General features: G+C 44.9%; 3 protein-coding genes across 3 annotated transcripts; 2 read left to right on the top strand and 1 right to left on the bottom strand.

Moving 5' to 3' along the window:
- Positions 1 to 206: 206 nt before the first annotated feature.
- Positions 207 to 4,662, bottom strand: LOC133165038 (uncharacterized protein K02A2.6-like). Its single transcript, XM_061294385.1, has one exon. The coding sequence runs from the start codon at positions 4,383 to 4,385 to the stop codon at positions 495 to 497; it is 3,891 nt and encodes a 1,296-aa protein (XP_061150369.1). The 5' UTR covers positions 4,386 to 4,662; the 3' UTR covers positions 207 to 494.
- Positions 4,663 to 4,786: 124 nt separating this feature from the next.
- Positions 4,787 to 7,385, top strand: LOC133165049 (integrin beta-1-like). Its single transcript, XM_061294405.1, has 5 exons — positions 4,787 to 4,946; positions 5,479 to 5,803; positions 5,885 to 6,107; positions 6,550 to 6,782; positions 6,978 to 7,385. Exons 1-5 carry the CDS (start codon positions 4,923 to 4,925, stop codon positions 7,163 to 7,165), a joined length of 993 nt encoding a protein of 330 aa, XP_061150389.1. The 5' UTR covers positions 4,787 to 4,922; the 3' UTR covers positions 7,166 to 7,385.
- A 146-nt stretch (positions 7,386 to 7,531) lies between these two features.
- LOC133165044 (integrin beta-1-like) lies at positions 7,532 to 18,617 on the top strand. Its single transcript, XM_061294400.1, has 15 exons — positions 7,532 to 8,154; positions 11,410 to 11,476; positions 11,712 to 11,797; positions 12,361 to 12,583; positions 12,649 to 12,819; positions 13,020 to 13,414; positions 13,769 to 13,864; positions 13,943 to 14,032; positions 14,108 to 14,248; positions 14,336 to 14,538; positions 14,705 to 14,943; positions 15,025 to 15,247; positions 15,697 to 15,929; positions 16,208 to 16,374; positions 16,544 to 18,617. Exons 2-15 carry the CDS (start codon positions 11,410 to 11,412, stop codon positions 16,607 to 16,609), a joined length of 2,400 nt encoding a protein of 799 aa, XP_061150384.1. The 5' UTR covers positions 7,532 to 8,154; the 3' UTR covers positions 16,610 to 18,617.
- The last annotated feature ends 190 nt before the right edge of the window (positions 18,618 to 18,807 follow it).

The following is an 18,807-nucleotide window of genomic DNA, read 5'->3' on the forward strand; positions in this document are numbered from 1 at the left end:
AACTTTTTTTTCATTGATTGACACAAGCAGTGCATATTCCAAAAGTATTGTGGGATGCCTTGGGGAACTTTGGACAAATATATTGGGACACGCACTGCTCGTGAAGTTTCAGTGCATGTAATGTTCAGTTTGAATTGAGCTCGATATTGTTCTATTGTTTAATAGGTACATAGAAACCCTTAAGGCAGAGACGGGACAGACGCTCGTTCATGTCAAGACGGAACATACTTTATTGTGCTCTCCCCCCAGCAACATACAACCCTCACAACGGTTCCTACCCCGCCTATCACTACATCCCCCTTTCTCAATGGGAAATAAACTTTGTGTCGAAAATTAGTACAACAGATTATTTCCTCAACAACAAGCTGAAAAAGGTGAAATGTTTTACAACTCAATACCATCCCAATATATGAACCCAGTGGCAACAACTTAACTATTAAATAATTGGTATTACCAAATCTGACAGCCCAGACCCTGAAGTTAAACATGTGAACTCAAGTAACATAATCTTTAAGGTACTCTGGGGTCTTCCCGACGCGAGAAGGATAGCGTCTCTCAGATTCTGGTGAACCAGAGAGTACAACAGGAGAGACCGGTCCTTTCAGAGTCTCTGTAGAGTTGCTTTCCCCCATATCAGGGACAGTGATGTGTGGTTCTGGAGCCACAGGTGTGCGTGAGAGATGATACCTGTTTCGCCGGAGATTTCCCCCAGATGTTTCGACGATGTAGGATCTTGGTGTGTTCGCTGTGGACACTACAGTACCTCTCTGTTGCATGTCCTTGACCCACACATGGTCTCCAGGTTGTAAGGCAGGCAATGTGTGAGCTCTATGTCGTTTGTCAAAATTCAGTTTTTGTTTTTGTCTGTAGCTCTGCTCCTTCCTCTTCACATCTTCCAAATCCGCTCCTTTCGGATCTAGCTGAGAGGGAATGACCGGAACAGTAGTACGTATTTTACGCCCCATTAGCAGTTCAGTTGGACTACAACCATTTGCTAAAGGTGCGGCACGGTAAGCCATTAAAGCTAAGTAGGGATCACTGGACTTTTTTAGTAGACTTTTGACAGTCCTTATTGCCCGCTCCACCTCCCCATTACTCTGTGGGAAATGTGGACTGGATGTGACATGTGAAAACCCCCACATCCGTGCAAACCTTCTGAACTCTTCAGATGCAAATTGCGGACCATTATCTGAGCGTACAACCTCAGGGATACCATGTCGAGCAAAAATAGATTTACAGTGGGTAATCACAGCGTCCGAAGTTGTACACGAAAGCTTGGCTACCTCACAAAACCGTGAAAAGTAATCTACAACCGCAAGATACTGGTTTTTACCGAACTGAAACAAATCTACCCCGACTGTACACCATGGTCTTGAAGGAAACTCAGTTCCTAACATTGTCTCTCTGTTGTTAACTCGCTCACGGGCACATGTGTCACACTTCTCAATGAGTTGCTTTAAATCTTTGCTAAGACCTGGCCACCACACAGATTGTTTAGCACGTTCTCGGCACTTAGTAATTCCTAAGTGACCTTCGTGAAGTTTGTTTAGCATGTCATCTCTGAGTGTTTTTGGAATGACCAGCCTACAGCCTAATAACAACAACCCATTCTGAACAGTCAGTTCACCTGCAAAAGGGAAATATGGCATAAAAGTCTTTTCAATCGAAAACTTGTCTGGCCAACCACTTACACAGAACTGCTTAAGCTGTCGCAAAATGTCATCTTTGTCCTGATGAGACTGAATCTCTTTAAGTCTCTTCTCAGTTGCAGGGAGGCTGTCCACTACGGCGTCGGCGTAGAGGTTGATCTCCTCCTCCCGTAATCTGTCCTCCGAAGACGTCACCGGTGCTCTTGATAGAACATCAGCCGTTGCGATTTCTTTGCCCGCCACATGGGATATGGTGAATGAAAATCTCATGAGACGCATTTTCAGGCGTTGTATACGTGGAGGTAGTTCGTCCAGATTTCTCGCGCCCAGCAGAGGGACTAGAGGTTTGTGGTCAGTTTGAATGTGAAAGTCCTTTCCAATCAAAAACTCTGCAAACCTCTCACATGCCCACGTTGTGGCTAGCGCTTCCTTCTCAATTTGCGCGTAGCGCTGCTCGGTGGTGCTCAATGCGCGTGATGCATACGCCACTGGTTTCCAGTCCATACTGCTTGTTTTCTGCAACAATACAGCACCCAGTCCATAAGAAGATGAATCTGCTGAGACTAGCGTATCAGCTGAAGGATCATACAATGCCAGCCCAGGAGGTGTTGTCAAGTCTATTTTTATGCTTTCAAAAGCCTGAATCTGCTGAGGTCCCCATGACCACATGTTTGTTTTTCTTAACAGATCTCTGAGTGGACGTGTCTTTTCTGCTAAGTGTGGCAAAAACTTTCCCAAGTGATTTGCCATTCCCAGAAATCTTCTCACCTCGGAAATGTTGGTTGGTTCCTTCATGGCTTTCACCGCATTTAATTTCTCTGGGTCGGGGCTAACTCCAGTTGCCTGAATGATCTGACCCAGGAACTTGATTTTAGTCTTTGAAAACTCACACTTATCATTAAGTGTCACGCCCGCGTCCCGTAGACGTGTGAGAGCTTCCCTCAGTCTTTTGTCGTGCTCTATCTGATCCACTCCCCAGATGAGGACGTCATCCATCTGACACACCACTCCCTCCAGGCCTTCTAGGATTTGCTGCATGCGTTTCTGAAAGTGTTCTGGTGCTGAAGATAGTCCAAAGCACAGTCGATTGTAGCAATAGCGACCAAAAGGAGTGATAAAGGTTGTGAGCAGTGATGAGTCTTTTGAAAGAGGAATCTGCCAGAAACCTGCATTGGCATCTAGTTTTGAAAAGACCTTGGCACCTGAAAGCTGTCCAAGCGTGTTTTCAACTGAAGGTAGCTGGTGCCTTTCTCTCAAAACAGACTTATTTAGTTGAGTGAGGTCTGAACATATTCTCACTCTGTCACGTGCGGGCTTGGGAACCACCACCATAGGTGCACACCATTCTGTAGGCTGCTCCACCTTGGAGATGACTCCTTGTTGCTCCATACGAGAAAGTTCCTCTTTAACCTTTGGCAGTAAAGGGATAGAAATGCGTCGTGGAGTTGAGACGGAGAATGGTTGTGCTTCTGGTTTAAGTACAATATGGTATTCTCCTTTCATGATTCCAAGCCCTGTGAATAGCTCTGGAAATTCCTGCTTGATTGTCTCTTTATTGTCCAAAGTAGCTGTATCAAGCCTAGCCACTAGCTGTAATGCAGTGGCTGCTTGTCTGCTCAGTAAAGCTGTACTTAGCCCTTCAACCACATAAATGTCCTCCATTATGCTTTTGTCTCTTCTTTTGAGAGTCGCCGAAAACTTGCCTTTAACCTTTAACTGCGACCTGCCTGGCCCCATCAGCACTTTTCTGGTTTGCTTTAGTTCTTTGAATTGTCCTTTTACATACATGCCAGCTGGAACTGCTGTCACATCCGCGCCTGTGTCAATTTTAAACACAGCGTTAGACTTGTCCATTTCTATTTCTGTCATCCACGGATCTGAAGATTCACAAGCCAATGAACCCAAAAATGAAATATCCTCTGAAGAAAAATCCTCTAATCTTTCTAGATTGACCTCATACATTTTCTTGGACCTGCACATTCTAGCAAAATGTCCCTTCTTTTTGCAATTATTGCATGAGGCATCTTTAGCCGGGCATTGCTGATAAGCGTGACCTTTTGTGTCTCCACATCTTGTGCATGGTTTGGCTTTGGTGGAAAATCCTGGTTTCCACTGCATTTTGTTTTGTTTGGGTCTGGCGCCCCCTTGTGGTTTGATGCGTACACTATCAAGTTGAGTATTAACGACGTCTCCCTTGAAGTTTGTTTTCAGCATTTCTTGTTGTTTCTTGACCATTTCACTCTGTTTGGCTTTTGTAACTGCTTTTTCTAATGTAAGTTCTGGATCCAGTTGCAACAGTTCTGACAAACGCTTGTCTCGAAGTCCAACTACAAGCCTATCTCTGACCATCTCATCGTGTAGTTGTCCATATCCACAGTGTTCAGCTAAACAATGAAGCGCGGTGATAAAGCTGTCTGCCGACTCGCCTATCTCTTGCTGCCGCTGATTAAACTTAGCTCTTTCAAAAATTATATTTCTCCGAGCTACAAAGTGAGCATCCAGTCTCTGCGTGACTCTGCCGTACTCACTCATTTGTTCTGGGGTGAGGTGGAGGGAAACCAAAATGTCCTCCGCTTCTTCTCCCATACTGTAGATTAGTGCATTCACTTGGTTCTCCTCCGCTTGAGTTTCCAAACCTGATGCGATGCGAAACCTCTCAAAACGTTTTATCCATTTGGGCCAGTCTTCTGCCTTGAACGTGAATTTTTCCGGTGGCATTACTTGATATTGCGCCATCTTTTCGAGCCTCGTTGTTTTCTTCCTCGTCTCCCTTAGCGTTAGCTCCTGCCTAGCCGTGCTAGCGGACTGAAGTTACTTTTATCACTTTCAACGTCCTGTCTTGCTTGGGACTTACTCTAGTCCAGTAGTCTCTTCGCTTCGACACTTTTGGATCCCACTTCTGACACCATGTTCTATTGTTTAATAGGTACATAGAAACCCTTAAGGCAGAGACGGGACAGACGCTCGTTCATGTCAAGACGGAACATACTTTATTGTGCTCTCCCCCCAGCAACATACAACCCTCACAACGGTTCCTACCCCGCCTATCACTACAGATATTGGAGGGAAAAGGTCCCAAATGTCTCTTTTGCTTCCATTTCCGCAGGCCTCAATTTTGGCAGGGTGGATTTTGTAATGTAAAACGTCTGTCATGTTATTGCGAAAACAAAACGAACGGATGGCCCACAGCTGTCGTGAAGCTGTTGGAGTAAAGCACCGGACAAAGCCTGCCCACCGACATTTTAGCAGGCTGAGCTTTTTGTGTGGATTAAAATGGGACTTCAGTGTCAGAACAAGGTGAGTGAAACGCAAATTAACAGACTTTTTCCACACTTGGTTCGCCTTGAAAGTCGGGCCGTCCATCTTGTGATCGGGACATCCTTTGTGCGATGACTTTTGAACGTTCCATTTGTCCAGGTTTTTCCATTGTTCTTAGAAAATTCAAGACCTCGCCTCAAATTGTGATTGGATCGCAAAACTATATCTACCCAAAGGCAGTTCTGGCTTCAGATACGACGAGTTTAATCAAAAACATGATCCCACACTAGAAGTTTGGAAATGCATTCCAGCCGACCAACACCCCAAAATATATTTTTTTCTTTCAATAATGAAAATATATTTTAGCATATTTACATTTAAAATCAGATACCAAACTGAAACTTTTGTACAGCATGATTGCAATCGTTTTATTCTTGGAGGCATAAATGAAAAACTCAATCAAAAATAACTTTGAACTCAGTCAGCTGCAGTGATGGTATAGTTTTTCCGCAGAATATACAATTTCATTATGCTGCTGACTTTTTTCATTTTCTTTTTTTTTTTTTTGCAGATGCATCGCCGACTAATCGTGCTAGCGTCCTCATTTGCGCTCCTGAGCCTCAGCCTAGCGCAGCAAGATAAGACAGGACAGGGTAGGTGCGCGGAAGGTCGCATCGGACGTCTGTGCGAGTGCAGCACGGATGACATTTGGATGGAAGATATGGACGCCAACTGCCGCAAAGACAATGGCATGGACAGCTGCAGCAACAACGGTGACTGCGTGTGCGGAAGGTGCGAGTGCAAGAAGCGCGACAACCCCGCGGAGATCTACAGCGGCAAGTACTGCGAGTGCGACAACTTCAACTGCGAACGCGCCAACAACAAGCTCTGCGGAGGTAGGCGCCAGCGCTCGCCATGCACCCAAGCAAAAACTTGTTGAGGTTTTCATTTTGTTCATTTCGCATGCGTGTGGTCAGGCCACGGACGCTGCGAGTGTCGCGTGTGTGTGTGCGATGGCAACTACACGGGCAGTGCGTGCGACTGCACCCTGGACATGTCCACCTGCCTGGCCAAGAACGGGGAGATCTGCAACGGCCGCGGAATCTGCGAGTGCGGCGTCTGCAAATGCACCAACTCCAAGTTCCAAGGGCCCACCTGCGAAAACTGTCCCACCTGCCCCGGGGTCTGCGCCGAGCACAAGTCAGTACAAAAGAACAGCGCTCGGCCCGGGGCGCGACCAAAAACCACATACCGGGATTTCAGAAATTTCAGGAGAATTGGAGCGATATCTATAATCACGGCTGTGCCATTGAGCGAGGCATAGCACCCACCGTCGGCCTACTGAAACACCCAACTCCAAAATAGGGTCTTTGATATCCCAGAAATCATCCACTATCTTAATCAGGATAAAAATATCCTAAATTTAATGGAACTTTGGTTCAGTTAAATTTCAAATATTTTCCAGAACTTCTCTTTTTTCCCCCCCGTGTATTACATTAGTATAATTTTTTTCCATAATATTCTGCAAATTTTTTTTTACTTTAGTTTCATAAAATGAACACACTAATTTTGCACAATGTCAGCTTTTTCCAATGTATTTTTTCTTTACATTTTTCAATATTAGTATTTCTTGTGTGGTTAGGGAATGCGTACTGTGCCGAGCCTTCCAGGCGGGCGAGAAGAAGGAAACGTGCGAGCGCGACTGCAGCGACTTTGTCCTGATTAAGGTGAAGGATCACAGGAAGCTTCCTCAGCCCACCGACGAGAGCTTTTCCCTCGCGCACTGCAGGGAGAGAGACGCTAACGACCGCTGGTTATACTACACCTTTGAAAACAAGAACGGCGTCAAGGAGGTCCACGTCGTCGAGACACTGGGTAAAAAACACACTCGACACATCAGTACTGTTTGATGACAGACAGAGACCGAGAGGCAGTAAAGAACGTCCGCCTCCATCGCAGGGGTTGCGTTCCAAATTACCCTTGTAATAAGACCACACTTCCAAAATAATGCAAACAAATTCAAATGCCTCAATGGCGCACTGATCTCAGAGCCTTCCAATGTGCGTGCAGAAGATGTCGTCATGTTTGGCAACCTGGCGATGAGGTTCAACGGCAGCTTGGTGAAGCCCGATGTCATCTCCTCCTCCTCCTCCTCCCCTCCTCTCTCTTCCATCTTGGTGTTTGGAATTACCAAATGGCTCAATCTCCTGTGGTGTTTTGCAACCTTCTCAGTCCTCACTCCTCTGTTTGCACATTAGCGCCTCTCGTCAGAGATCCCGTCAAACAGTCGAGAACAACAAATGAGCAATATTTTGAGAAATTACATATTTACTCTTGTATCATCATTTTATGAAGACAGCAATTCAAGATGACGTTATGCCATTGATGTATGCATGTTGCAAGTAATACATCTCCATGTCTGAATTATTAATCCACTTTGTGTATGTTTCAAATAGAATTAAACTCAAATACAATGTACTATAGAGTTCAAGCTGTTGGAATCACGGGAAATGCAAAATATAGTCCGTTGGTTTAATTGGGGCTCATTTTGTTGCGGTATACGGAATATAATTAGGAATCTTGAGAAGGCCATTCTCTGTCCAGCCTAAAATCAGACTTATACTTTTCAAGAAAGTAACAATTATCTAAACTGTAACTCAATTAGTCATTCTAAAAAATTACTCAAGGAAGTACTGCTTATTGTTGTATGTCATGTATGTTGCATTGACTTGCAGCGCTTGACCGTCGGGTGACCTTGCCTGCAGCAAGATGGCGACCGCTCTGACGTATCCAAGCAACTGTAGTGACTTATTCAGGTGTGCTTGATGCATTGGCCGCTATGTGCCGCCGTTGTAGCGGTGTGGGCGGGGTGTGTCCGCAAGAAGAAGGAAGAGGATTGTGCAGTTCATCAGTGGGGCACTTCAGGAAAAAAAATAAAAAACGGCAAGTTGTTCCCAGGGAAAGGAGCAGTAGTTTCGGACCAGTCGAAGAAGGCTCTTTTCCGCGTGTCTATTTTGTAACGTATTTGTGGGGGAAACGAGGCAAGAAGTCCCCTAAAGCTGTGGAAAAGTTGTCCGAGTGAGAAAGGGAACAAAACGAAGCCTGGCACCCGCACCCTCCCTCGCAGCTAACCGTCGCCCCGCTACCATTCTTTCATTTAGCGACTTTTTTTCGTCGACAAAACAAGACATTCTGCTGGAGTAATAAATGTCATTGTGACTCTACTGGAAATAAGTGTCAGAACAAAGTAAGTTGTATTCCTAATAATTGACTTTTGTACATTTTCTTCACCTTTACGAGTTTGTGTTGCTACGACTGTGAGGCGACAAAAGATGGAATGTGTGTCTTCGGGCGACTACTTCAGGCAGTGGTTTAACATTTGAAAGAAAACATGCTTGTATGATCACACGGACGCCTTTTTTACCAGCGAAAAATGTTTGTTGCGTTGGTTTAGTTTGAAGCCAAAGTAGGCCACCGTGCCGAGCAAACCACTTATTTGTTCACCGATCAAACTGCGAAAAAACGGATTTGCTACCTCTCAAATCTTTACTATTGTTCACATCCTGCTGGTGAAAAATCCATTTTACTCTAATTGGCTCACTTTGTTGCATGTTGGTCATTTTATATTGTTGTACATTCGCATAAATGGTTTATGACAAGCTTACATTAAATTGTGTATAACACGTACCTTTAAAAACAGCATTGCCTTTTAATATCAGAGTCAGAATCAGCTTTATATTTATTTATAATATTATATTATTTATATACGTACATTGTTAATGAATCTTTGCAATGTGTTGAGTTTTATCACGCCAGGTTGCCTGTTTTGGTCTTGTAATATCATTTTGAATCTCTGGGGGGCGACGGTGAGTCCCAATCGGAGCCCAACACAAGAAGAAGTAACTGCACTTTTCAGACGCAAACATACCCAGAAAGTCAAAGGTTGTGTCAAAGGCCACATTTTGGGCCGTGTTTTTCGGCTGCGTGACAAGAGGTCCAGCGCAACTTGCCCTCGCTAGGTTTCCAAATTCTAGAAAGGCAGGCTGGGTCAATCCAACTTTACGCATGTCTTTTTTTTTTTTTTACTTCCATTTATCGGACATCCTTGCGACACAGCGTGAGTTGAAAGTCTCGCAGTAGACCGCAGTGCGGTTCTGTTTTAGTGTGTGTATCAAGTTCAGTAGTCTTCAGGGAGGTCTTGGCAGGCACTCTTTGGTTAACCAAACTCTTCTGGTCAGGCGGAACTGCAGAAGTCGTCTTTATCTTGGACAAGTTGAGACTGGTCGGCCCCCGCCTGCCTGCCTCGCTGGCTGGCTTCCCGCTAAGGAATTGTAGCCTGAAGCTTTGTTCTTTTTTTGCATTGACTTGTTCATATCGTTTAGCAACCAATAGAAAATAAAATCTTTAAAAGTCAAATCACAGAAAATGTGAAGGATTTGTCCTGTTGATTGGAGACATGAGGGACAGTGAGTCATTTCCTTAGCAACGTTTTTTTCCACAGGCGGCGTGCGTATAAAGTTGGCGGGGTCATTCTGTTTTACGCAGTCCAAGACCATGTCATTTCCCATCCTCCCCTAGTTGTCATCTTTGAGTCATGGATGACGACTTCTTTTCCTCCTCCGACTCCTGTCACATTGCAGTGGAGCATGAGCAAGTTGTCTTCTTCACTCTGTGGGAGCTGACCCCAAACTCCCCAATAGCGATTCAATCGACTTAACTTTTTCCATCAGGCAGATGGAAAAAAATGATGTCATTGCTGGGAGTCAATCAAAGTGAAAGTCTGCTTTATTGTCAATTTCTTCACATGCCAAGACACAGAAAGAAATCTAAATAACGTTCCCACTATCCCACGGTGACAAGACATAGTACACAATATACATACAAGTAAACAACACAAAAAAAACAAAAACAAGAAGGCACAAACAATGAATAATGAAACGGGTCTGTGGTGTTTCGTCACTCTGTCGATCATCATGGAACTTTGTGTCGACGCCAACGTGACCGAGCGAAGCCCGCAGATGTATGAGCTCATCCCTAAGAGGTTTGGGATCCCATCCTTGTGCTTCACCGTTCTGTTGGCTTACTAAATTGGAATGTTGCTTGGCTGTTTCCTTCCTAATGCAAACTTTTCAAGACAGCTCTTATCACAATTTGTTATTTCCGTGTCCGATTAGCTTTACCCCATATTAACCCCACTGTGGCTAATTTAAATAAGGTATGATTTCAAATGATTTGATTTCTTTTTACACTGTCAACATTGTGAATAGTCATCAGTTAACTGCAATCTGTCCTGACGCAACTCAAGATGCTCCTGCTTGTAGTCGGGAATGAGGAATTGTGGCTCAGCCAAGGCGTGGTTTTGATAAGGGCAAGAATTGCGAAGTCAGGCTGGGAGTGTTTGTTTGGTGTTGGCGAGGCCAAAAGGCAGCAGCTGGGGTACGCCGTCTGTCTGACCGAGTGGCAAAGCGAGGAGGGGGATGGCTGGACAAATGGGACCCCATGCGTGACCTTTGAAAATAAAAAAACAACCGAGCCATCAAAATGCTCTTTAACTGTATTAAAAACAACAACAGGAAAAAAGCAGCAGCAGAAGCAAAGCATAACAGGAAGTAGGGTCCAAAAATAATAGTCACATTTGTTGCTGTAGTTTGTGATGTTACTTGTTTTTTCTCAAAACATGCTAAACTTAAGTCTTAACAGGTTGCGTCATTGGAGTCGGTCTAAATGTTAGCAGATGTGCTCTTAAGCAAAAGTAGAACGAGCCCGCATTTTATGAAGCATAATGGCCACAGTTCTTGTTCGTTTATCCTTGTTCAATTTAAGTGTGATAAAAGTACACATGTGAGTCATGAAGGTGAGTGTCCTTCCTAAGTCATGATCAAAAAAGCACCTCCGGGCGCCAAAACAGCGAGGCTCAATGATTCACCGGCACGTCTGCTGCATGCCGCTTGCATGTCCTCACATGATGCGGCCGAGCCCAGATGGACTGTTGATGTTGTCACTAAATGTGAGTTTAGTTGAACTTCCATTTTAAAGGCATTATGTACATTTGTTTCTAATAATATTGTCGTTCAGTCATTTTGTTGCTGTGAAAGTTGTTGGCAAGCAGGTCACGTGACCCGACGCGACAGGATGTCATTGCTTAGAGCCTGCCACCAGTCTGCTTTTTTCGTGTCTGTATGTCGGAGGTGTGAATTTAACATTTAACACCCAACCTTTCCATCACAGCTGTTTGCCCAATGCTCCATTGGGAAAGCCATTTTCTGCGTGCGCACGCTTGTGTGTCTGTGTGTGTGTCTGTTTCACACTGGGATGGCTGAGATTCTGTTTGACCAAATATGGGCATGGTATGAGTTGACCCCCCCCAAGACACACACACATACATGCTGTGGTCATTGTGCTGATCGTTGTGTCCCCGATGTTTGGGTTGAGTCATGCCAGGATGAACATACCAATGATGAATTATTGATTTGTCTTTTTTGTGTTATGCTTTTGTCTCCAGATGGATCCACGGCTAGTTGCGCTAGCATCGATGTTAGCATTTCTGAGCTTTATCCGAGCACAGCAAGGTAAGACTCGGTCAAAGGGTCCTGCAGAAGCAACGCATGTCACCATGACAACTTAACAAAAACATGACTCCTTTTTGGCCAAACTGCGTTAAAAAAACAAAACTGTTTGAAACATGTTTTTAGAGCAGACGTAAAGTTTGACACAACAGCGGAGAATTTATGAGCGCCAATGGTTGGCCATACTTCCTCGCAGCTGCTTTTTACATTATTTTTTTTTTCTTTCGTATTCTTTCAGAGGGAAGTGTGTGCATCAAGGCCAACGCTCAGTCGTGCGGTCAGTGCATTCAAGTGGCCGAGTCATGCGGCTGGTGCACAGATGAGGTCAGTTGCTTGATTGAAAGAATGGGGGCAGTAGGTTCATTTGTCATCATCTCCGCTAGAAACTCTCCCAGGCTCCTAATAAAACATTTGGATTTGTTTTTTTTTGAAAAAACAAAGATAAAGCATAACTCTAATGTTCTCTCTGTTGCTGTTGTCATGCCAGTTGCACAAGTTGCATCTTGCCGCTCTGAGCTCGACAAATTCCAGCACCTCGATACTTCCACATTAGCCACGGAGAGAAAGTACAACAGAGACCTCCGCCGAGGTCCAGCTATCTTTCTCAGCAAATTGTTTCCGGCTTACTAGTCGCAACTCCTGTATGGGCCTAAATGTTGTCATGAATCCTTTTCAGACTTTATTCATTGACTTGTACTGCCGGTTGCTGATTGGCCGACAAAAGTCACATAGCCTCACTGCCAGATAAGGAAGGAGTTCATTCCAACTCAAGTTGAAGTGACCCTTACGGCTAACAATCCACAATTCAATTCCAACTCTGTCCACGTTTATTCCGATCCGGGGAAAACAAATGTTTCAGACGATGTCATCTTCTGTGGGTCGCTCAGGACTTCCTCTCGGAAGGCGAGTCCAAGTCGGCTCGCTGTGACGACCTGGAATCTCTGAAGACCAGAAATTGCAACGAGGCCAAAATTCAGAATCCTCGCGGTGGCATCGTCATCAACAAGAACAAACCGGTCACCAACCGCAAGAAGGACAATACGGAAAAGCCTAAACCCGAGCAGATCACGCAGATCCAGCCTCAGAAGCTCACCCTCACCCTCAGATCGGGTATGTGCCTTCTTTCCAAAAGGCGCTTTCCGTGTGCTGACTTTGCGTGCCAATTGATGCCGCAGGCGAGCCGCAGACTTTTGATCTGAAGTTCAAGCGAGCCGAGGACTATCCCATAGACCTGTACTACTTGATGGACCTGTCCTTCTCCATGAAGGACGATCTGGACAACGTCAAAAACTTGGGCACAGACCTCATGAGGGAAATGCAGACCATCACCTCAGACTTCAGGATTGGTGAGGAAAAAGTTTTGACTGGCAGCACATTTCTGGGCAACTCGCAACTTTTGGAGGACCTCCTTCTTCTGGGGGGGTACTATAGGAACCTTTTGTGTTGCGGTCTGCAGCAACAGGAAAATGTTGTGTACATTTAGGTAGAAGTTGGGTTCAGTTCCAATAAGTACCAAGATTGTAAGTGCCGTCTCCTCCGCCTTTAGGTTTCGGCTCGTTTGTGGAGAAGACAGTGATGCCGTACATCAGCACCACTCCGGCGCGCTACAAGAACCCGTGCACGGGCAATCAAAACTGCACCAGCCCCTTCAGCTACAAGAACGTCCTGAAGCTGACCAACAAGGGTGACCAGTTCAACCAACTGGTCAGCCAGCAGCAGATCTCGGGAAACCTGGACTCTCCCGAGGGAGGCTTTGACGCCATCATGCAGGTGGCCGTGTGCGAGGAGCAGATCGGCTGGCGGAACGTCACTCGCCTCCTCGTCTTTTCCACGGACGCCGGCTTCCATTTTGCCGGGGATGGAAAACTGGGCGGCATCGTGCTCCCCAACGATGGCAAATGTCACCTGGAGAACAACATGTACACCATGAGCCACTACTATGTAAGACATCACTCATTACACCTCGTTTTTGCCTGAATAAGTTGACAAATACCAACAACTGAAGTTTCTGCAATTTGTGGTGGGAAATGTGGCTTTGGTTTCAATAATTCAAAATTCTCAGTACTGTACTTGAAGTGTAATACGCAGCCACACCAGGATCTTGTAGCATCTGCACCTCCGCTGAAAGTTATGATGCCGTTTCCACCAGTTGATTTCTTCAAGCCTCTGATTGAAATGGCCTAATTGTTACTTGACATATAATGGCGCTCAATACTTTTTTTGCTCTCCTCCGATGAAGGCAAATCTATTTCCTGGCCTTGCTCACATGCTAATATTGTGTATCGTTTCCTTCAGGACTACCCGTCCATTGCCCATTTAGTCCAGAAACTGAGCGACCACAACATCCAGACCATCTTTGCAGTCACTGAAGAATTCCAACCTGTGTACAAGGTGGCGTCCTACAGCAGCCTTAGTTGGTTTGTCTTCCTCATTCGTGCGTAAATCTCACCCTGCCTTCTTTGTGCACAGGAGCTGAAGAATCTCATCCCCAAATCGGCCGTGGGCACGTTGTCGTCCAACTCCAGCAACGTCATCAAACTCATCATCGACGCCTACAACGTCAGCGCACGGATTACGTTTACAAGCGCAACATGATCGATTCCGTCCATTCATTATTTATTCTCTTTGGCGCAGTCTTTGTCATCGGAAGTCATTCTGGAAAACGGCAGACTTCCAGAAGGGGTCTCCATCACCTACAAGTCCATCTGTAAGAATGGCGTGGAGGGAACCGGTGAGAACGGCAGGAAGTGCTCCAATATCTCCATTGGAGATGAGGTGCGTGGAAAAGCATTCAAACGATTTCAGGCGACTATTATTACAGGCAAAGCGGCGCCCGTGTGACGTTGTCCCCGTCTTCTTCAGGTGATGTTCAAGATCTCCATCGAGTCCGAGAAGTGCCCGTTGCACGGCAAGCAGGAGAGCATCAAGATCAAACCGCTGGGCTTCACCGAGGAGGTGGAGGTGGTCCTCAACTTCATCTGCGAGTGTCCGTGCTCCGCCCGCGGAGAACCCAACAGCAACAAGTGCGACGCCGGCCACGGCACCTTTGAGTGCGGCGCCTGCAAGTGAGTGCCCACCTCTTTTGGGGGTTCTTGACATTTTGGAGCAATGGTGTTTGATAATCATACAGGCAAGTCTGAATTTAAAGTCAGGCAGTGCCGCGACGTGCTGGGCAGCTCTGAGTTGGGTTCGAAGCGACGCGGCATCGTAATACGTTTTGTTTTTGGGCAGGTGCAACGAAGGTCGCATCGGACGTCTGTGCGAGTGCAGCACGGATGAAGTTCGGACGGAAGATCTGGACGCCAACTGCCGCAAAGACAATGGCACGGACATCTGCAGCAACAACGGTGATTGCGTGTGCGGAACCTGCGAGTGCAAGAAGCGTGACAACCCCGCGGAGATCTACAGCGGCAAGTACTGCGAGTGCGACAACTTCAACTGCGACCGCTCCAACAACAAGCTCTGCGGAGGTAAGCGCCAGCGCTCGCCATGCACCCAAGCAAACACTTGTTGAGGTTTTCATTTTGTTCATTTCGCATGTGTGTGGTCAGGCCACGGACGCTGCGAGTGTCGCGTGTGTGTGTGCGATGACAACTACACGGGCAGTGCGTGCGACTGCTCCCTGGACACGTCCACCTGCCTGGCCAAGAACGGGCAGATCTGCAACGGCCGCGGAAGCTGCGAGTGCGGCGTCTGCAAATGCACCAACCCCAAGTTCCAAGGGCCCACCTGCGAAATCTGTCCCACCTGCCCCGGGGTCTGCGCCGAGCACAAGTCAGTACAAAAGAACAGCGCTCGGCCCGGGGCGCGACTAAAAACCACGTGCCGGGATTTCTGAAATTTCAAGAGAATTGGCGCGACATCTTAATCACGGCTGTGCCGGGTTGCCATTGAGCGAGGCATAGCACCCACCGTCGGCCTACTGAAACACCCAACTTCAAAATAGGGTCTTTGATATCACAGAAATCATCCACTATCTTAATCAGGAAAGAAAAAATCCTAAATTTAATGGAACTTTGGTTCAGTTAAATTTCAAATATTTTCCTGAACTTCTCGTTGTTTCCCCGTGTATTACATTAGCATAATTTTTTTCCATAATATTCTGCAATTTTTTTTTTTACTTTAGTTTCATAAAATTAACACTCTAATTTTGCACAATGTCAGCTTTTTCCAATGTATTTTTTCTTTAAATTTTTCAATATTAGTATTTCTTGTGTGGTTAGGGAATGCGTACAGTGCCGAGCCTTCCAGGCGGGCGAGAAGAAGGAAACGTGCGAGCGCGACTGCAGCGACTTTGTCCTGATCAAGGTGAAGGATCGCGAGAAGCTTCCTCAGCCCACCGACCAGAGCTTTCCCCTCACGCACTGCAAGGAGAGAGACGCCAACGACTGCTGGTTCTACTACACCTTTGCCATCAGAAACGACACCAAGGAGGTCTACGTCGTCGAGATGCTGGGTAAGCAAGCTTCCGTCACGTATTTTTACCATCTTAAAAATGAAATATCTTTCCTCGTTTTACGATTTAATTCTTGTAAAAACATCAATTATTTTTCCCTTCTATGATGTTGTGCTTCAACTGACCAAACCGTCACTGGTGTCCGTCTGTGGTGACATCACAAAAGGAAGCACCATAAAAGGCCCTTGTCGAGTTTATTCTTTCAATGTTGGTGGCGCTGTTTTCTTTTTGCAGGACTTTGACGTAATGTTTTTTTTAATGTTTTCCTTTGTTACCAGAATGCCCAGCCGGTCCAGACATCATCCCGATCGTGGCCGGCGTTGTGGCCGGGATCGTGTTAATCGGCTTGGCCCTGCTGCTCATCCTCAAGCTACTCATGATTATCCATGATCGCCGAGAATTCGCCAAGTTTGAGAAGGAGAAAATGAATGCCAAATGGGACACGGTCAGTTGCTTGTCTTCTCCCCAAACACAACGTTACTCTGATTCTGATCAAATGCTGACTGAAATCCAAAACCACATCATCACTTTCTGACATTTGTAAATGTAGGCATTTATTTACTTTCAGCTTTTAGTTGATAAATGTGAAAACATTGCTTTTTGTTTCTCCACAGGGTGAGAATCCTATCTACAAAAGTGCCGTTACGACGGTGGTCAATCCAAAGTACGAAGGTAAATAATGGAGCGAGCATCTTGTTCTCCAAGGAAACACTGTATGGAAAAGAAAATCGGGGATATTTTTGTGTTGTCACTTTTTTATTTTGTGCCACGTTTGCCCCCATTTTGCTATGCATTAACTTGTGCAGTTTTGTTTGTTAAAAAACTTGCCTCTTTTTATTTTTTTCATGAGAAGGTGCGGTACTGATACTCATCCTTAGAATTGTTTTTTTTCTTCTTCTTAATCTTGGTACCTGATAGCCTCCTAAGTGTGCCTTTTTTGAAGCCATCAGTGTTTTTATGGGATGTTGATCCAGAATAAGTGTGCCAAGTGGTATGTAGTGTGCGTACTTGCTGAGGATGTGAATTCTATCGAAGCGTATTGCTGCCAAAGAAAAGGAAAGTTCATGATCACGTGCTAAGGTGATAAGATTAATGTTTTGGTGTTTAACGTTTTACGGTACAACTCGATAAATGTGATATTTGGCATTCGGCAAAACAAATACTTCTGGCTGAGGGCACTGGCGGAAACCAGTGTCTTTTATTGGTTTTTTTTTTTAGATCCGGAGCCTTTTGATATACAAAGAAATTGCACGCTTTTGTCTTCCTGAAGCAGAAGTCCAATTCATCATTTTGCAAAATTTAACATAAAATGTATCAATCAAATGTGACATGTATTCTGTTAGAACGTGATATTGAATTTTTTTTTTTTCTGTGTGACAGCAATATTTTCGCCATTGCGGTGTGTTTGGGTTCTGTGTAAAAAGCCATATTCATAGAACATGCTGAGTGCTTGATTCGATTGGCTTTGATTGATGGATGGAACCAATCACTTTTAACGTGAAAACATTAGTCAGTGTACAGAACTTTGTAGGACTTGTTTTGTTTCTAAAGCCAACTCAGGTGCTTAACTTCTTCACAGCGTTGCCAAATATACACATAAACATGCCATTTTTCTTTATTATTATTATTTTTTTTTTACTCAATTACTTTATTTGATCAAAGGAAGGAAAGTGGATTGTGACGATCAGGGCTAGGGTAATGTTTGTTTTTAAAGACGTACTATGTTCAGATAAAGAGGTTTCACTTGTTTCCATTTGTTCTATTTCATCCCTGCTGATCGCCAGGAGGTGGTGCTTAAAGCATTGAATGCATGCATACCAAATTAGTGTGACCTACCGACCTCTGGATGACCCCAGTGTCACCAAAGGTTCGTTTGCCCTTTTCGTCTCCCTGCGTTGTCACTCGACCCAGGACTGTTTGCACATTTTGGGGTGCCTTGAGAGGAGTACCGCCGGAGGATAATTGTGTTGCTGCCTCATGGACCACACCCGACCGACACTTTTGCCAGGTTTAGTAGCGTGGATGTTGCTCAGCCCCATCCATTGGGTGTGGTCTTTGGTTCTGCTAAGGCTTCTTAGTAAGGTCTGTGATTCCTCATGACTATGCTGGTATTGCTCATTCAGAGGCAGTCAGCAGGGATGAAATAGAACAAAAGTTACAACTGTAACTACGGTTCTATGAATCCCGAATGACCGCCACGGCCTCTTGTCATTCAGAATCCTTGTGTTCATGTGAGAGGATTCCGTAGAAAACTAATTACCTGTCCACTGGTCATCCAGGGGTCATAGGTGACTAATGCATATTCAAACTGCTGTGCATGCGCAAAGGAAACATTCGATGCTTTAAGACCCGCCGCCGCCTGGCAGTCATTCAGGATTCATAGAACCGTTGTTGGTCCTAATTTTTGTTTTGAGCGCCTTTAAAAAAATGTCATTTTTGTGTTTCAGAAATTATTTATTGAATAAAAAAAATGCAATTAATTGGTCTTTACATTTTGCTCTATTGTGCTTAAATGCTTTTGTAGTTTATGTAATTTTACAACATGCAAAAACGATCAACCTGAACAAAAATAGATCAATTAAAACTGATTTATTTTAGTGTATAATTTTGCTACTGTTTTTGCTTCCTGACAAAATGTTTTTGTTTCAAGGATTTTATAATAAAATACTCTGTCATTGTGTCATTTCATGTAATGGTGTTGTTTTAAGGTACATCGTTTGCAAAGCAACCTGAGACGTTATGTCATTCATTTCTGGCGACAATAGGGGACGCTATTGCCCAACATAGCTATCTGAGCTGAGTGAAAATTGGTGAATTAATCTTTTAAATTAACGCAAAATTACAGCGGTAAAAAATTATTTTATGTTGACGGCTAATG

This window comes from Syngnathus typhle, linkage group LG13, assembly GCF_033458585.1.
Source record: "Syngnathus typhle isolate RoL2023-S1 ecotype Sweden linkage group LG13, RoL_Styp_1.0, whole genome shotgun sequence".
Lineage (NCBI taxonomy): Eukaryota > Metazoa > Chordata > Actinopteri > Syngnathiformes > Syngnathidae > Syngnathus > Syngnathus typhle.

Bases quoted from the DNA above. Each gene is read 5' to 3' on its own strand.
- LOC133165038 (XM_061294385.1), bottom strand. From the start codon at position 4,385: ATGGCGCAATATCAAGTAATGCCACCGGAAAAATTCACGTTCAAGGCA.
- LOC133165049 (XM_061294405.1), top strand. From the start codon at position 4,923: ATGGGACTTCAGTGTCAGAACAAG. The intron at 5,804-5,884 runs GTAGGCGCCAGC...GCGTGTGGTCAG, and splicing joins CAACAACAAGCTCTGCGGAG to GCCACGGACGCTGCGAGTGT. The intron at 6,108-6,549 runs GTCAGTACAAAA...TTGTGTGGTTAG, and splicing joins GGGGTCTGCGCCGAGCACAA to GGAATGCGTACTGTGCCGAG.
- LOC133165044 (XM_061294400.1), top strand. From the start codon at position 11,410: ATGGATCCACGGCTAGTTGCGCTAGCATCGATGTTAGCATTTCTGAGC. The intron at 14,249-14,335 runs GTGCGTGGAAAA...CGTCTTCTTCAG, and splicing joins ATATCTCCATTGGAGATGAG to GTGATGTTCAAGATCTCCAT. The intron at 15,248-15,696 runs GTCAGTACAAAA...TTGTGTGGTTAG, and splicing joins GGGGTCTGCGCCGAGCACAA to GGAATGCGTACAGTGCCGAG.